This window comes from Bombina bombina, chromosome 11, assembly GCF_027579735.1.
Source record: "Bombina bombina isolate aBomBom1 chromosome 11, aBomBom1.pri, whole genome shotgun sequence".
Classification (NCBI taxonomy): Eukaryota; Metazoa; Chordata; class Amphibia; order Anura; family Bombinatoridae; genus Bombina; species Bombina bombina.
In genome coordinates, this window is record NC_069509.1 from 37,526,975 (window position 1) to 37,543,740 (window position 16,766).

Genomic DNA, 16,766 nt, shown 5'->3' on the forward strand with positions numbered 1-16,766 from the left:
CTCCATGCTCCCCTGCACAAACAGCAGTTTAACCCTCCCACTAGATGGTGCCATCTTAGGTACTGGCAGCTGTGTTAGTACCCAGTTTATATTATGTTTTTATTTATTTTTCTGTGGCGTAGTGGTGCCCCCTACCCGCTCCCCTTTCAGCCATAGTGTAGCTTTCCACTCAATCCCTCTCTCCCTTAAAAAAGTTTTATGCAGTTGGGCTCCCCCACTCCCTGACTGAGTTTAGTATTAAGTTACAGGTTTTAGTACTAAACAGTAATAAATATTTTAGCTCACTGAAATGTGTAATATAAATTAAGGTTAAGACACTTACCTTTGCTGCATCTAAAAAGGAGATACTAAACAAATGTACTTCTTGGAAAAGTTTCTTGTATCAAGGGAAAATGTTTTGTACTTTAATAAGTACCGTCTGTTAAAGGGACATTAAAGCCAAAATGTTTCTCATTAAGACAAAGCATGCAATTTTACACAATTTCTACTTTACTTCTATTAACATTTGTATCTTTTGTTAAAAAGCAGGGCTGTAAGCTTAGCCGCATGCACGTGTCTGGAGCACTATGTTGCAGCAGTTTTGCAAGAATGCTATACATGTGCATGAGCAACACTTGATGGCAGCCATAGATTTAAAAGCCCACTCATGCACATTAGTGGTTTTTGCAAGTAACATTAATTTTGGGGAAGTTTGAAGAAATAAACACAATATTTTTTTTTACGTTTTTTTATTTTTCTTGTTTTATTAGCAGATTTCTTTAGATGTATCTACCAAAAAAAGTAAAATTAAAAAAACAAAATAAAAACTGACTGGCAAGAGGTGAAAACCTTCTGATGTAAAGATGGGGATATGGCTGAAATAACGTGTAAGATTTAGATTTATTATTTTTAAAAAAGTTATCACCCCCTCAAGGTCTATGGCCATAAACAGAATTTGTTATATGAATATCCGAAACAGTGACAAAATCATCTGTGCTTTAAAATCAGCCTGATCAACATATGGATAAGAAGGACCGTAGCAGATAACGGCTTGCAAAATAGGAATACGATAACGTTCACTCAGCTTAGACCCATCTTCTGCATTTTTAAATAGCAAAGAGAATATTGTACTCAATGTGAAACTGCAACATCTAAAGCATGGTGGTTTCTTCCTCAAATGTTACGTAAAAGTGGTTTAAATTTAAACTAATACAGCAGTATTAGAGCTCATTGGCTGAGAGATTCTACCGTTGGTTGATACAATAAGCAGTTGAAAATATACATAAGCTTTATTAGGATGCACACAACTGACACATCTGTATTAATTTTAGCTTAAAAAGCTTTTATGTCATTTATTTGTGAAAAAGATATTAACCATGTTTAAAATTCTCCACTTTATGTATTATGCAAAATTTTGTGGAGATTAATGTCTCTTTAAAGTCACATATCAGAGTTTAACCCTTTGGCTACCAGAGAACTTCTAACGCTCTATGGCAGCCCAGGCTATAACCACTGTGTGTCATACCAAGTACAAGCTTAGGGCCCCCCCTTTGCAGTTTATTGAGCACATGAAGCACTTATGGGGATAGCCAATACTACAGTACTTAAAAGGAAATGTATAGATTCAGACCTGCTCATCACTGCAGGGATTAACCACTTACAATTTACATCATACAGGTTGCAGCTTGGATCCCTCAATGACAGATTTGTCCAAACCCCCCACCCCACCAATTCAGTACTAAAGACAGTTTCATTTATGAAATCCATTCAGAAGTAAAGATATTACTTAAAAGAGAATAGGTTTAAGCTTGTGGTTTTGGGTTTCACATTGTTTTTTTTACACCTGGTACCACTTTTGAGCGGCTGCACTAAGGCACACAACCCAGACGAAATAGCACATGAATAATCTAAGCGCTGATCACAGGATGTTTGGGACTCAGTGGGCAAAAAGGAATGAATCTGGCTTTTAGGAATCTTATAAAAATCAAAATGCTGAACTCCTAAATATATCCAAGTAAAATTATTTTGGTTTCCTGAAACACTATCCAAATTACCCCCTTCTTCCCTGCCAGTAAGGTCTACAGAGCATTGCTCTTGTAACCTTCATAGAAAAAAAAAATGCAGAGCAAAAGGATAACCCCTGTCTCATATGCAGATCTACCCCTTTAGGAATTTTGGTCGCCCCCCTCCCCCACTAGCTATTGAGCCTGCACAGTTAGCAAGGCTGCAGAGTATCACCCCTCCAGGTCTTTCTATTCTTTGCACATGGTTCCACTGAAGGCAAACACTGAAAGAGCGAGGTACAGAGACACTCTGCAGGCAGACGGACTGGATGCTTCACAATTGTCTCCTTTTAATAAAAAAATAAAAATACTGTGCTGGCCCTGTTTCCTGGTGGTGGTGTCGGGGGAGGGGGAATAAAAAAAAAAAAAAAAACACACAAAAACCAGGAGGCGACAGTGGAAAATGCCACATGGTTGAAGGGGCAGCTCACAGGAAATAATCCGCAACAGGCTTTTTGGAGGGTATCCCTCTGGTCTCCTGAGGGGCTGCTTCAAAAATAATAAATTCTTTTTGTAGGTGCTCATCCAGCTCCAAGATAGCAGCTACATTCCCGCATCTGAGAAAAAAAAAAAAAAAAAAAAGTGTCAAAGGGATTTGCAGGAAGTACTGTGTAGAGAAGTCAAAGTAAAGACAGGTCTTTACCTATAACAGTAGTTTGGCGCAGACCACACGGTTAAGACTGTTTCATTAAAGTGCCACTTGTAGCCCTCCATGACCAGCTGGTGTGCTCGACAGATCATGTCAATGTTGTTCGCTGCATTAAACTGAGCCACCACATCGCTGCCAAAAAGGTACCCGGCACCTCGCGGACTCACACCCCATCCTGTTGTGTCTATGGAGATACAAAACACCAGCACATCACCTCTACAGTTCAGCAGAAAATACTTGCTATAGAAAGGATACTCTGAATAGAATAAGTCTGTAAATGGGTTAGGTATTGAAGCGGTTTAGTGAATTTATGGATGTTACTGAAGACTATTACAATCTAAAGTGTTAGATTATAAGTTTTTAAGGGGGTTCAGGTGTGCAGGGTTCAGAATGAGTGTGCACAGGCAGAAGGACAGGGAAACAAGACTACCTTCTGGATCAGACCATAGCAGGTCACACATAGGACCATCATGAGGCACTTCTTGCTTGCGATCTATCGTCCGTATCTGATCCAAGGTTTGGATGGAGGGAGAAAGACCACCATGTACACAAAAGATCTGGGGGACAAATTATAAGGGCATATGAATATTCTCGATTCAAACAGGATGACTTAAATTTTAACCCATCAGAGTGACATAGTAAAACCACAACACAGGAGTGTAATAACCCAATATAAACTGTCTAAAAAAAAAAAAAAGTGTCAAATTATATAAAGTTCATTTACATCTAAAGCTTTTCTCCCCAGCTCAATATAAAGGGACATAGCATTCAAAAAAAAAAATGTCTTTACATATAAAACTTTTCTGTTTTTTTTTTCCTTTGGTTGCCGAGTGCAATCTCTAGTTTCCTTTCAATGCACGTACCTTGCCGTCAATGATGGCAGACAGGCTGAGGTAGTCAAAGATCTCTGTACAGTATCGCCAGACTGTGACTGAGCCATACTTGCGAAGACACTCGTCATAGAAACCATACACCTGTGTAATCTGACGGCTTTCGTGATTTCCGCGTATCAGAGTGATCCTGTCTGGATAGCGGACCTGCATCATAAGATTAAAATAAAATGCCCGTTAATGAAACAAAGCAGCTAATTATACATTTTAATACAAAATGAGATCGGCAGTTATGGGCACAATCATGCAGGTTTCTAACAGGAACTCGAAAGATTGTGTGGCATAAGCATTTAGTAAGTATAGTAAGATGTGAGAATATGGTTTAATAATTTATAATCTGCTATTGGCTTTGCAACACCTACCTTCAATGCAAGGAGTAGTAGGAATGTTTCAACACTGTAAAACCCACGATCTACAAAGTCGCCCATGAACAAGTAATTTGTCTCCGGGACATCACCACCCACCTAAAAAAAAACAAAACAAAACCCCACAAGCAGCAGGATGAGAACAACAAGATATCTAGAAGCCTTGGGCAAGTGGGTGCAGCTGCTTTGATAGATACGGTTTGTGTTTTAAACCAAAAATGACAACATGGATAACTTATAGGCAGATTTGGGGGGCGGAGGTTTAACTCACCCTGAATAGTTCCTTGAGGTCATAAAACTGCCCATGGATATCACCACACACCTGTTTAAAAGATGCATTAGTAGACATATACTGTAGACAGTCTGTATAAGTAAAATAAATAGTGCTTTCCAGCAGATGATAAAGATGTCTCTTGAATAAATGCGTTTCCTTTGCTCTTGGTCTAACATCACACAATAATAAAACGGTAAAAATGTAATAAAACAGTGCATTGTTTACAACAATGTCTTACATTCAGGAATCCCAGCTTTACAGACAGGGAAAGGCTAGCGGGGCAGGGTTAAAAAAAGGAAATTTATGCTTACCTGATAAATTTATTTATTTTACAATATGACGAGTCCTTATGGGATATCGCCTCCTGGTCAGCAGGAGGAGGCAAAGAGCTCCACAGCAGAGCTGCATAAATAGCTCCTCCCTTCCCCCCCCAACCCAGCCATTCGACCAAAGTTAGGAAGAGAAAGGAAAAGCCAAGGAGTAGAGGTGACTGAAATTTAACAAAAATAAAAAACTTTTCTTAGAAAACGACAGGATGGGCCGTGGACTCGTCATATCGTAAAAGAAATTAATTTATCAGGTAAGCATAAATTTACTTTTCTTTTACAAGATAGGACGAGTCCACGGATTTCATCCTTACTTATGGGATACAATACCAAAGCTATAGGACACAGATGAAAGGGAGGGACAAGATAGGAACCTAAACGGAAGGCACCACTGCTTGAAGAACCTTTCTCCCAAAAAAAGCCTCAGACGAGGCAAAAGTATCAAATTTGGAAAATTTGGAAAAAGTGTGAAGAGACGACCAAGTTGCAGCCTTGCAAATCTGTTCAACAGAAGCATCATTTTTAAATGCCCATGAGGAAGCCACTGCTCTAGTAGAATGGGCCGTAATTCGTTCTGGAGGCTGCTGTCCAGCAGCCTCATATGCAACATGGATGACATTCTTCAAAGAAAGAGGTAGCCGTAGCTTTCTGACTCCATCGTTTCTCAGAAAAAAAAAACAAATAATGAATCCTTAGTCGCCTGCAAGTAGAACTTTAAGGCACGGACTATGTCCACTTTATGTAACAGACACTACTTCTTAGAAGAGGGATTAGGACACAAGGAAGGAACAACAATTTCCTGATTAATATTTTTGTTAGAAACAACCTTAGGAAGAAAACCAGGTTTGGTACGTAACACCACCTTATCAGAATGGAAAATAAGATAAGGAGAATCACATTGTAATGCCGAAAGCTCAGAAACTCTGCGAGCAGAAGAAATAGCAAACAAAAATAAAACTTTCCAAAATAACGTAATATCTATGGAATGCATGGGTTCAAACGGAACCCCTTGAAGAACATTAAGAACTAAATTCAAACTCCAAGGAGGAACAATTGGTCTAAACACAGGCCGGATTCTGGTCAGGGCTTGACAAAAAGATTGAACGTCTGGAACATCTGCCAGACGCTTGTGTAGCAAAATAGACAAAGCAGAAATCTGTCCATTTAAGGAACTTGCTGACAACCCTTTCTCCAATCCTCCTTGGAGAAAAGATAAAATCTGGGAATCCTAACCCTACTCCATGAGTAGCCATTGGATTCGCACCAATAAAGATATTTATGCCATATCTTATGGTAAATCTTTTTAGTAAAAGGCTTACGTGCCTGAATCAAGGTATAAATAACCGAATCAGAGAACCCTCGCTTAGATAAAATAAAGCATTCAATCTCCAAGCAGTCAGCTGCAGAGAAATTAGATTTGGATGATGGAAGGGTCCCTGAATGAGAAGGTCCTGCCTCAATGGAAGCTTCCACATTGGCAGACATGACATGTCCACCAGGTCGGCATACCAAGTCCTGCGAGGCCACGCAGGAGCGATGAGAATCACTGAAGCCCTCCCCTGTTCCTGAGTCCTTAGAAAAGGACAGAACCATGTCGGTATGAGACATTGTCAGTTGATAAGACGCCTGGATCAGAATATCGTCCAGATAAGGCGCCACTGCAATGCCCCGCGGTCTGAGAACCGCTAGCAGAGACCCTAGAACCTTCGTGAAGATCCTGGGTGCCGTGGCCAGCCCGAAAGGAAGAGCCACAAACTGAAAATGTTTGTCCAGGAAGGCAAACCTCAGGAACTGGTGATGATCTTTGTGGATAGGAATATGAAGATATGCATCCTTTAAGTCCACTTTAGTCATATATTGACCCTCCTGGACCAATTGAAGAATTGTCCGAATCGTTTCCATCTTGAAGGATGGGACTCTGAGGAACTTGTTTAGACTCTTGAGATCTAAAATGGGTCGGAAAGTTCCCTCTTTTTTGAGAACCACGAAAAGGTTTGAGTAAAATCCCTACCCCTGTTCCCGTTTTGGAACGGGACAAATTACTCCCATAGAGGAGAGGTCTTTTACACAACGTAAGAACGCTTGTCTTTTTATCTGGTCTACAGACAATCGTGAAAGAAGAAACCTTCCCCTTGGGAAGGAATTTTTGAACTCCAACTGATACCCTTGAGACACAATGTCTAGTGTCCAGGGATCCTGAACATCTCTTATCCAAGCCTGGACAAAGAGAGAAAGTCTGCCCCCTACTAGATCCGGTCCCGGGTCGGGGGCCGCCCCTTCATGCCGTCTTGGGAGCAGCAGCGGGCTTCTTGGGTTGTTACCCTTGTTCCCAGCCTGGTTGGGTCTCCAGAAAGACTTGGCTTGTGCAAAAACAGAATTTATGTTTACCTGATAAATTACTTTCTCCAACGGTGTGTCCGGTCCACGGCGTCATCCTTACTTGTGGGATATTCTCTTCCCCAACAGGAAATGGCAAAGAGCCCAGCAAAGCTGGTCACATGATCCCTCCTAGGCTCCGCCTACCCCAGTCATTCGACCGACGTTAAGGAGGAATATTTGCATAGGAGAAACCATATGGTACCGTGGTGACTGTAGTTAAAGAAAATAAATTATCAGACCTGATTAAAAAAAACCAGGGCGGGCCGTGGACCGGACACACCGTTGGAGAAAGTAATTTATCAGGTAAACATAAATTCTGTTTTCTCCAACATAGGTGTGTCCGGTCCACGGCGTCATCCTTACTTGTGGGAACCAATACCAAAGCTTTAGGACACGGATGAAGGGAGGGAGCAAATCAGGTCACCTAAATGGAAGGCACCACGGCTTGCAAAACCTTTCTCCCAAAAATAGCCTCAGAAGAAGCAAAAGTATCAAACTTGTAAAATTTGGTAAAAGTGTGCAGTGAAGACCAAGTCGCTGCCCTACATATCTGATCAACAGAAGCCTCGTTCTTGAAGGCCCATGTGGAAGCCACAGCCCTAGTGGAATGAGCTGTGATTCTTTCGGGAGGCTGCCGTCCGGCAGTCTCGTAAGCCAATCTGATGATGCTTTTAATCCAAAAAGAGAGAGAGGTAGAAGTTGCTTTTTGACCTCTCCTTTTACCAGAATAAACAACAAACAAGGAAGATGTTTGTCTAAAACATAGAATTTTAGAGCGCGAACAACATCCAAATTGTGCAACAAACGTTCCTTCTTTGAAACTGGTTTCGGACACAGAGAAGGTACGATAATCTCCTGGTTAATGTTTTTGTTAGAAACAACTTTTGGAAGAAAACCAGGTTTAGTACGTAAAACCACCTTATCTGCATGGAACACCAGATAAGGAGGAGAACACTGCAGAGCAGATAATTCTGAAACTCTTCTAGCAGAAGAAATTACAACTAAAAACAAAACTTTCCAAGATAATAACTTAATATCAACGGAATGCAAGGGTTCAAACGGAACCCCCTGAAGAACTGAAAGAACTAAATTGAGACTCCAAGGAGGAGTCAAAGGTTTGTAAACAGGCTTAATTCTAACCAGAGCCTGAACAAAGGCTTGAACATCTGGCACAGCGGCCAGCTTTTTGTGAAGTAACACAGACAAGGCAGAAATCTGTCCCTTCAGGGAACTTGCAGATAATCCTTTTTCCAATCCTTCTTGAAGGAAGGATAGAATCCTAGGAATCTTAACCTTGTCCCAAGGGAATCCTTTAGATTCACACCAACAGATATATTTTTTCCAAATTTTGTGGTAAATCTTTCTAGTTACAGGCTTTCTGGCCTGAACAAGAGTATCGATAACAGAATCTGAGAATCCTCGCTTCGATAAGATCAAGCGTTCAATCTCCAAGCAGTCAGCTGGAGTGAAACCAGATTCGGATGTTCGAACGGACCCTGAACAAGAAGGTCTCGTCTCAAAGGTAGCTTCCAAGGAGGAGCCGATGACATATTCACCAGATCTGCGTACCAAGTCCTGCGTGGCCACGCAGGAGCTATCAAGATCACCGACGCCCTCTCCTGATTGATCCTGGCTACCAGCCTGGGGATGAGAGGAAACGGCGGGAACACATAAGCTAGTTTGAAGGTCCAAGGTGCTACTAGTGCATCCACTAGAGCCGCCTTGGGATCCCTGGATCTGGACCCGTAGCAAGGAACTTTGAAGTTCTGACGAGAGGCCATCAGATCCATGTCTGGAATGCCCCACAGCTGAGTGACTTGGGCAAAGATTTCCGGATGGAGTTCCCACTCCCCCGGATGCAATGTCTGACGACTCAGAAAATCCGCTTCCCAATTTTCCACTCCTGGGATGTGGATAGCAGACAGGTGGCAGGAGTGAGACTCCGCCCATAGAATGATTTTGGTCACTTCTTCCATCGCCAGGGAACTCCTTGTTCCCCCCTGATGGTTGATGTACGCAACAGTTGTCATGTTGTCTGATTGAAACCGTATGAACTTGGCCCTCGCAAGCTGAGGCCAAGCCTTGAGAGCATTGAATATCGCTCTCAGTTCCAGAATATTTATCGGTAGAAGAGATTCTTCCCGAGACCAAAGACCCTGAGCTTTCAGGGATCCCCAGACCGCGCCCCAGCCCATCAGACTGGCGTCGGTCGTGACAATGACCCACTCTGGTCTGCGGAATGTCATCCCTCGTGACAGGTTGTCCAGGGACAGCCACCAACGGAGTGAGTCTCTGGTCCTCTGATTTACTTGTATCTTCGGAGACAAGTCTGTATAGTCCCCATTCCACTGACTGAGCATGCACAGTTGTAATGGTCTTAGATGAATGCGTGCAAAAGGAACTATGTCCATTGCCGCTACCATCAACCCGATCACTTCCATGCACTGAGCTATGGAAGGAAGAGGAACGGAATGGAGTATCCGACAAGAGTCTAGAAGTTTTGTTTTTCTGGCCTCTGTCAGAAAAATCCTCATTTCTAAGGAGTCTATTATTGTTCCCAAGAAGGGAACCCTTGTTGACGGAGATAGAGAACTCTTTTCCACGTTCACTTTCCATCCGTGAGATCTGAGAAAGGCCAGGACAATGTCCGTGTGAGCCTTTGCTTGAGGAAGGGACGACGCTTGAATCAGAATGTCGTCCAAGTAAGGTACTACAGCAATGCCCCTTGGTCTTAGCACAGCTAGAAGGGACCCTAGTACCTTTGTGAAAATCCTTGGAGCAGTGGCTAATCCGAAAGGAAGCGCCACGAACTGGTAATGTTTGTCCAGGAATGCGAACCTCAGGAACCGATGATGTTCCTTGTGGATAGGAATATGTAGATACGCATCCTTTAAATCCACCGTGGTCATGAATTGACCTTCCTGGATGGAAGGAAGAATAGTTCGAATGGTTTCCATCTTGAACGATGGAACCTTGAGAAACTTGTTTAAGATCTTGAGATCTAAGATTGGTCTGAACGTTCCCTCTTTTTTGGGAACTATAAACAGATTGGAGTAGAACCCCATCCCTTGTTCTCTTAATGGAACGGGATGAATCACTCCCATTTTTAACAGGTCTTCTACACAATGTAAGAATGCCTGTCTTTTTATGTGGTCTGAAGACAACTGAGACCTGTGGAACCTCCCCCTTGGGGGAAGTCCCTTGAATTCCAGAAGATAACCTTGGGAGACTATTTCTAGCGCCCAAGGATCCAGAACATCTCTTGCCCAAGCCTGAGCGAAGAGAGAGAGTCTGCCCCCCACCAGATCCGGTCCCGGATCGGGGGCCAACATTTCATGCTGTCTTGGTAGCAGTGGCAGGTTTCTTGGCCTGCTTTCCCTTGTTCCAGCCTTGCATTGGTCTCCAAGCTGGCTTGGCTTGAGAAGTATTACCCTCTTGCTTAGAGGACGTAGCACTTTGGGCTGGTCCGTTTCTACGAAAGGGACGAAAATTAGGTTTATTTTTTGCCTTGAAAGGCCGATCCTGAGGAAGGGCGTGGCCCTTACCCCCAGTGATATCCGAGATAATCTCTTTCAAGTCAGGGCCAAACAGCGTTTTCCCCTTGAAAGGAATGTTAAGTAGCTTGTTCTTGGAAGACGCATCAGGCCGACCAAGATTTCAACCAAAGCGCTCTGCGCGCCACAATAGCAAACCCAGAATTCTTAGCCGCTAACCTAGCCAATTGCAAAGTGGCGTCTAGGGTGAAAGAATTAGCCAATTTGAGAGCATTGATTCTGTCCATAATCTCCTCATAAGGAGGAGAATCACTGTCGACCGCCTTTATCAGCTCATCGAACCAGAAACATGCGGCTGTAGCGACAGGGACAATGCATGAAATTGGTTGTAGAAGGTAACCCTGCTGAACAAACATCTTTTTAAGCAAACCTTCTAATTTTTTATCCATAGGATCTTTGAAAGCACAACTATCCTCTATGGGTATAGTGGTGCGTTTGTTTAAAGTGGAAACCGCTCCCTCGACCTTGGGGACTGTCTGCCATAAGTCCTTTCTGGGGTCGACCATAGGAAACAATTTTTTAAATATGGGGGGAGGGACGAAAGGAATACCGGGCCTTTCCCATTCTTTATTAACAATGTCCGCCACCCGCTTGGGTATAGGAAAAGCTTCTGGGAGCCCCGGCACCTCTAGGAACTTGTCCATTTTACATAGTTTCTCTGGGATGACCAACTTGTCACAATCATCCAGAGTGGATAATACCTCCTTAAGCAGAATGCGGAGATGTTCCAACTTAAATTTAAATGCAATCACATCAGGTTCAGCTTGTTGAGAAATGTTCCCTGAATCAGTAATTTCTCCCTCAGACAAAACCTCCCTGGCCCCATCAGACTGAGTTAGGGGCCCTTCAGAAATATTAATATCAGCGTCGTCATGCTCTTCAGTATCTAAAACAGAGCAGTCGCGCTTACGCTGATAAGTGTTCATTTTGGCTAAAATGTTTTTGACAGAATTATCCATTACAGCCGTTAATTGTTGCATAGTAAGGAGTATTGGCGCGCTAGATGTACTAGGGGCCTCCTGAGTGGGCAAGACTCGTGTAGACGAAGGAGGGAATGATGCAGTACCATGCTTACTCCCCTCACTTGAGGAATCATCTTGGGCATCATTGTCATTGTCACATAAATCACATTTATTTAAATGAATAGGAATTCTTCCCCACATTCAGAACACAGTCTATCTGGTAGTTCAGACATGTTAAACAGGCATAAACTTGATAACAAGTACAAAAAACGTTTTAAAATAAAACCGTTACTGTCACTTTAAATTTTAAACTGAACACACTTTATTACTGCAAATGCGAAAAAACATGAAGGAATTGTTCAAAATTTACCAAATTTTCACCACAGTGTCTTAAAGCCTTAAAAGTATTGCACACCAAATTTGGAAGCTTTAACCCTTAAAATAACGGAACCGGAGCCGTTTTGAACTTTAACCCCTTTACAGTCCCTGGTATCTGCTTTGCTGAGACCCAACCAAGCCCCAAGGGGAATACGATACCAAATGACGCCTTCAGAAAGTCTTTTCTAAGTATCAGAGCTCCTCTCACATGCGACTGCATGCCATGCCTCTCAAAAACAAGTGCGCAACACCGGCGCGAAAATGAGGCTCTGCCTATGCTTTGGGAAAGCCCCTAAAGAATAAGGTGTCTAAAACAGTGCCTGCCGATATTATTATATCAAAATACCCAGATAAAATGATTCCTCAAGGCTAAATATGTGTTAATAATCAATCGATTTAGCCCAAAAAAAGTCTACAGTCTTAATAAGCCCTTTTTGAAGCCCTTATTTACAATCGTAATAAACATGGCTTACCGGATCCCAGAGGGAAAATGACAGCTTCCAGCATTACATCGTCTTGTTAGAATGTGTCATACCTCAAGCAGCAAGAGACTGCTCACTGTTCCCCCAACTGAAGTTAATTGCTCTCAACAGTCCTGTGTGGAACAGCCATGGATTTTAGTGACGGTTGCTAAAATCATTTTCCTCATACAAACAGAAATCTTCATCTCTTTTCTGTTTCTGAGTAAATAGTACATACCAGCACTATTTCAAAATAACAAACTCTTGATTGAATAATAAAAACTACAGTTAAACACTAAAAAACTCTAAGCCATCTCCGTGGAGATGTTGCCTGTACAACGGCAAAGAGAATGACTGAGGTAGGCGGAGCCTAGGAGGGATCATGTGACCAGCTTTGCTGGGCTCTTTGCCATTTCCTGTTGGGGAAGAGAATATCCCACAAGTAAGGATGACGCCGTGGACCGGACACACCTATGTTGGAGAAATTCCTTTCCTGTTTAGCGGAAGAGGAAGAGGGGACTCCCTCGAAATTTCGAAAGGAACGAAAATGACTCTGTCTACCCCTCTTCTTAGGGGTTTTATCCTGAGGTAGGAGGTGACCCTTACCTCCCGTAATGTCAGAAATGATCTCCTTCAAGTCAGGCAGGAATAGGGTCTTTCCCTTGAAAGGAATAGCCAAAAGTTTGGATTTAGAGAACACATTCGCAGGCCAAAATTTTAACAATAAGGCTCTGCGAGCTAGAATGGCAAATTCTGCATTCTTAGCCGCCAATTTGGCGACCTGAAAAGCGGCATCGTAACAAAAGAATTAGCCAGCTTAAGGGCCTTAATTCTATCCATTATTTCCTCTAAAGAAGTCTCAGTCTTAAGAGACTCTTCTCAGGCGTCAAACCAAAAGGCAGCCGCAGTTGTGACTGGTACAATGCAGGCCGTCTGTTGTAATAGAAACCCTAGATGAACAAATAGCTTTTTTAGAAGACCCTCCAACTTTTTATTCATAGGGTCTTTGAAAGCACAACTGTCCTCAATAGGGATAGTCATACGCTTAGCCAGGGTAGAAGTAGCTCCCTCCACCTTAGGGATCGTTTGCCAAGAGTCCCGAACGTTGTCAGCTATAGGGTACATCATCTTAAAAATAGGGGAAGGGGAAAATCGGGATACCCGGTCTTTCCCATTCCCGTGTAACAATTTCCGAAATTCTCTTAGGAACCGGAAAGACATCAGAGTAAGAAGGCACCTCTAAGTACTTGTCCATCTTACACAACTTCTCTGGAGGTACCACAATAGAGTCACAGTCGTCCAGAGTCATCAAAACCTCCCGCAGCAACAGACAGAGGTGTTCCTGTTTAAATCTGAAGGACAAGACGTTCGAATCTGTCTGAGGTAATGCACTTCCTGAGTCAGACAGTTCTCCTTCAGAGAGGGCCTCCCTACCCCCCAAATCAGATCCCTGGGAGGGTACATCGGAGATAGCCATCAAAGCATCAGAAGTCACAGGAACCACGAGTCTCTGACCTGCTGCTTTTGCCCTGTAACACTGGCAACTTAGATAAAACTTCTGTGAGAGTGGACGACATAACTGCAGCCATATCCTGCAAAGTGAAAGAAGCAGACGCTGCTGAGGAACATGGCGTCATTTGAGCGGTCATTAAAGGCTGTGACGCTTGGGGAGAAAGTTGTGGCATACCCTGAATCTCATTGGTCTGAGAACATTCTTTAGACATATTTATTAAAAAATATTTTCTCTTTACATTGTAAGGCTCTCTCAATACAAGTGTCACAAAGAGTAACCGGGGGTTCCACAATGGCATCTAAACACATGGGACATGTATGCTGTTCAAGGTCATCCATGATAACAGATGCAAAAGCAAAAAACTTGGTCAAATATTGAGAAATTAATGTAACAGTAAGACTTAGTTTAAAAACAAAAATGTTGTTTTACTGTGTCTTTAAGGGAAAAAAATGTAACAAAAGACCTATATAAATAATGTGCTGAGAAAATTTTGTAGATATAAATTTATATTCCTCTTCCTTCACGATACCATTCACATAAGATTGTGCAAAAAAAACACGACAGTCACCAACTGCTAAAATCGACTTCCCTAAGATCGCTAGTTCATATGCCACAACACGCAATCTTAGGAGCCATGAGGATGCAACCGGAACCCCGACAAAAGGAAACTGCGCGGCTAAGCGTGCAACATCAAGCCCCGCCCCTCGTAGGCGTAAACACAAAACACAAACCCCGGTGAAAAAAAGACAGAACCGCCATGTACCGGAACCCTGTACCCACACTTCAAGCATTAAAGGGCCATAATACCCAAATGTTGAAACACTTGAAAGTGCTGCAGTATAGCTGTTAAAAGCCGACTAGAAAATCTCACCTGAACATCTCTATGTAAAAAAGAAAAAATATATTTTACCTCAAAAGTTCCTCAGTAGCCACATCCCATTGTAAAGGACTTCTAAGCAGCAAATTAGTATGTCTGTCCCGGGACAGCCGAAGGGATGAGCCTTGTGCACTCATCTTATTTCCCTATTCAGTTGAAGGAAGTTTACTATGAAATCTCATGAGAGTTAAGTGAAATCTCATGAGATCACAGTAAAATAGTTCATGACCTCAGCACTGTTGATGCCGATTGGCTGCTGTTCATTTCTTCCTATTTTTTTTCTTCACCTGCAGCTGAGTAAAACTTTTTACACAGAACTTACTCTGCTGAGCTGAGGAAATTGTGAGGTAAAATATCTTCTTTTTTACATAGAGATGCTCAGGTAATAGTTCCCTGTCAGCTTTTTACAGTTATACTGCATTAGTTTCAAGTGATTTAGCATATGAGTATTATGTCCCTTTAAGCCTTGCAGTACAGTGCAATAAAACCGGACCCCTTGCGTCAGCCATCTATATACGGATTTACCGTGTCTTGACTAATAAACATAATACAGTAAGCCCCAATAACACAGGTAACCCCTGCAATGTCCCAGCGCTTCTAGGCTAAAACAAAGTGCCAGAATGTATGGAAGTTAAGCAGTATGTAAGCTCTCCATTGTTAAAGAGAACCCACATACTGTTCAATGTAAAAGGCAGATTACAGTCGACTGAGATATGCTGCATGGTCCCAGAATCAAATACTGTCCTTAACTCCATGCTGAGGAACAGCACAATATTCTCTCAGTGTCACGAGGTCCACTCTTCCTCCTGAGGTCCTGTGAAGAAAGAAGGGTCTTAGTTAAGCTCTCTAAGACCATCACCTCAGAGCAGCACCATATTGGGAGGCGCAGCGGGTTCAAAACCCCACAAGTTCCCAAAGCTGAAAAGCTATAACTGCAGAGGCTGCTCCGATATAAAATAGTAGACTTTGGCACCATTACACTTGATTGAAGAATCTAAACTAACACCTCACTTTACCTCTTCCTATCACTAACACATGCAAAGAGAATGACTGGGTTGGGGGGGGGAGGAGCTATTTACGCAGCTCTGCTGTGGAGCTCTTTGCTTCCTCCTGCTGACCAGGAGGCGATATCCCATAAGGATGAAATCCGTGGACTCGTCATATCTTGTAAAAGAAAAATAAAATAAAACCCTGAGAGCCGGTCATCAATCGATGCGCTAATGCTTTGCAGCTCTTCACCGTATTTGACTGTTTTCTTCAAACAGAGCTTTGTTCTGGCTGCACAGTGTTAAGGAAAACTTAGTGTAGCCACAGCACAGCACTGGTTGAAGAGAGCAGCTCAACAAAGCTAAAGCGCCAACAGTTCCTGCATGTGTCCTGTTTTTTCTGCATTTTACAGCAATTTCTGCAATGACATCTCAGATCACATGTTCTGCCATGAGGGTCAAAAATGTATTATTTATAGTTCTAGATAGTTAAAGAAAAATGCACTAAAAGCCTCAATCCTACACCACAACCTGGTTGATTTTCAATATTTTAAGATCTGCGATAATCTGCATATTAAGGCATGCCCGTGTAATCACAGATATTTAACATGTGTGAATTTAAGTTCCTGTAGTGTGAATTTAAACGCATGCTCTACAGGGAGTCTCAAGCACTATTCCCTCTAAGGCCAGTTTGTGTGCGGCCCAGCAGTGAAGCAGTTAATAATGGAACTACACCTTGCAGACTGCATTGTTTAGCATTTGTCAATTGCTCTAATTAACTGTTTCACTGCTGGGCCGCACACAAAACTGGCCTTAGAGGGAACATCAAGGTGTTCTCTATGCTGGTTTATATATAAAACTCTTATAAATGCTCTCTGCATCCTCTATTACAAAAACAATTGCATGCTCTTTTATTTCGACCTTTGTCTAAACCCTTTAAAGGGACAGTCTAATGTAATAAGTTGTAATTCAATAGAACATGATATTTTTGCACAAGCAACCCTTGTTTAATATGTTTTTAAATCATTCTAAAGTGGTTACACTCAAAGTTCCATTCCGGAGCTGCACCATCCTGCGCAGAATAGAGCAGTGATTAGAGAGTACACGCAT

At 42.4% G+C, this 16,766-nt stretch overlaps 1 protein-coding gene across 3 annotated transcripts in view; it reads right to left on the bottom strand.

Moving 5' to 3' along the window:
- Positions 1-711: 711 nt before the first annotated feature.
- PPP4C (protein phosphatase 4 catalytic subunit) overlaps positions 712-16,766 on the bottom strand; it is a 69,263-nt gene continuing 53,208 nt past the window's right edge. For all 3 annotated transcript variants that reach the window (XM_053694586.1, XM_053694587.1, XM_053694588.1), the window contains 6 exons: positions 4,218-4,268; positions 3,944-4,045; positions 3,555-3,728; positions 3,122-3,248; positions 2,686-2,875; positions 712-2,599 (listed from right to left, as the gene is read on the bottom strand). In XM_053694586.1, the coding sequence (XP_053550561.1) occupies positions 2,470-2,599; positions 2,686-2,875; positions 3,122-3,248; positions 3,555-3,728; positions 3,944-4,045; positions 4,218-4,268 (774 nt within the window). In that variant the 3' untranslated portion in view covers positions 712-2,469. The remainder of the gene's footprint in view (positions 2,600-2,685; positions 2,876-3,121; positions 3,249-3,554; positions 3,729-3,943; positions 4,046-4,217; positions 4,269-16,766) is intronic.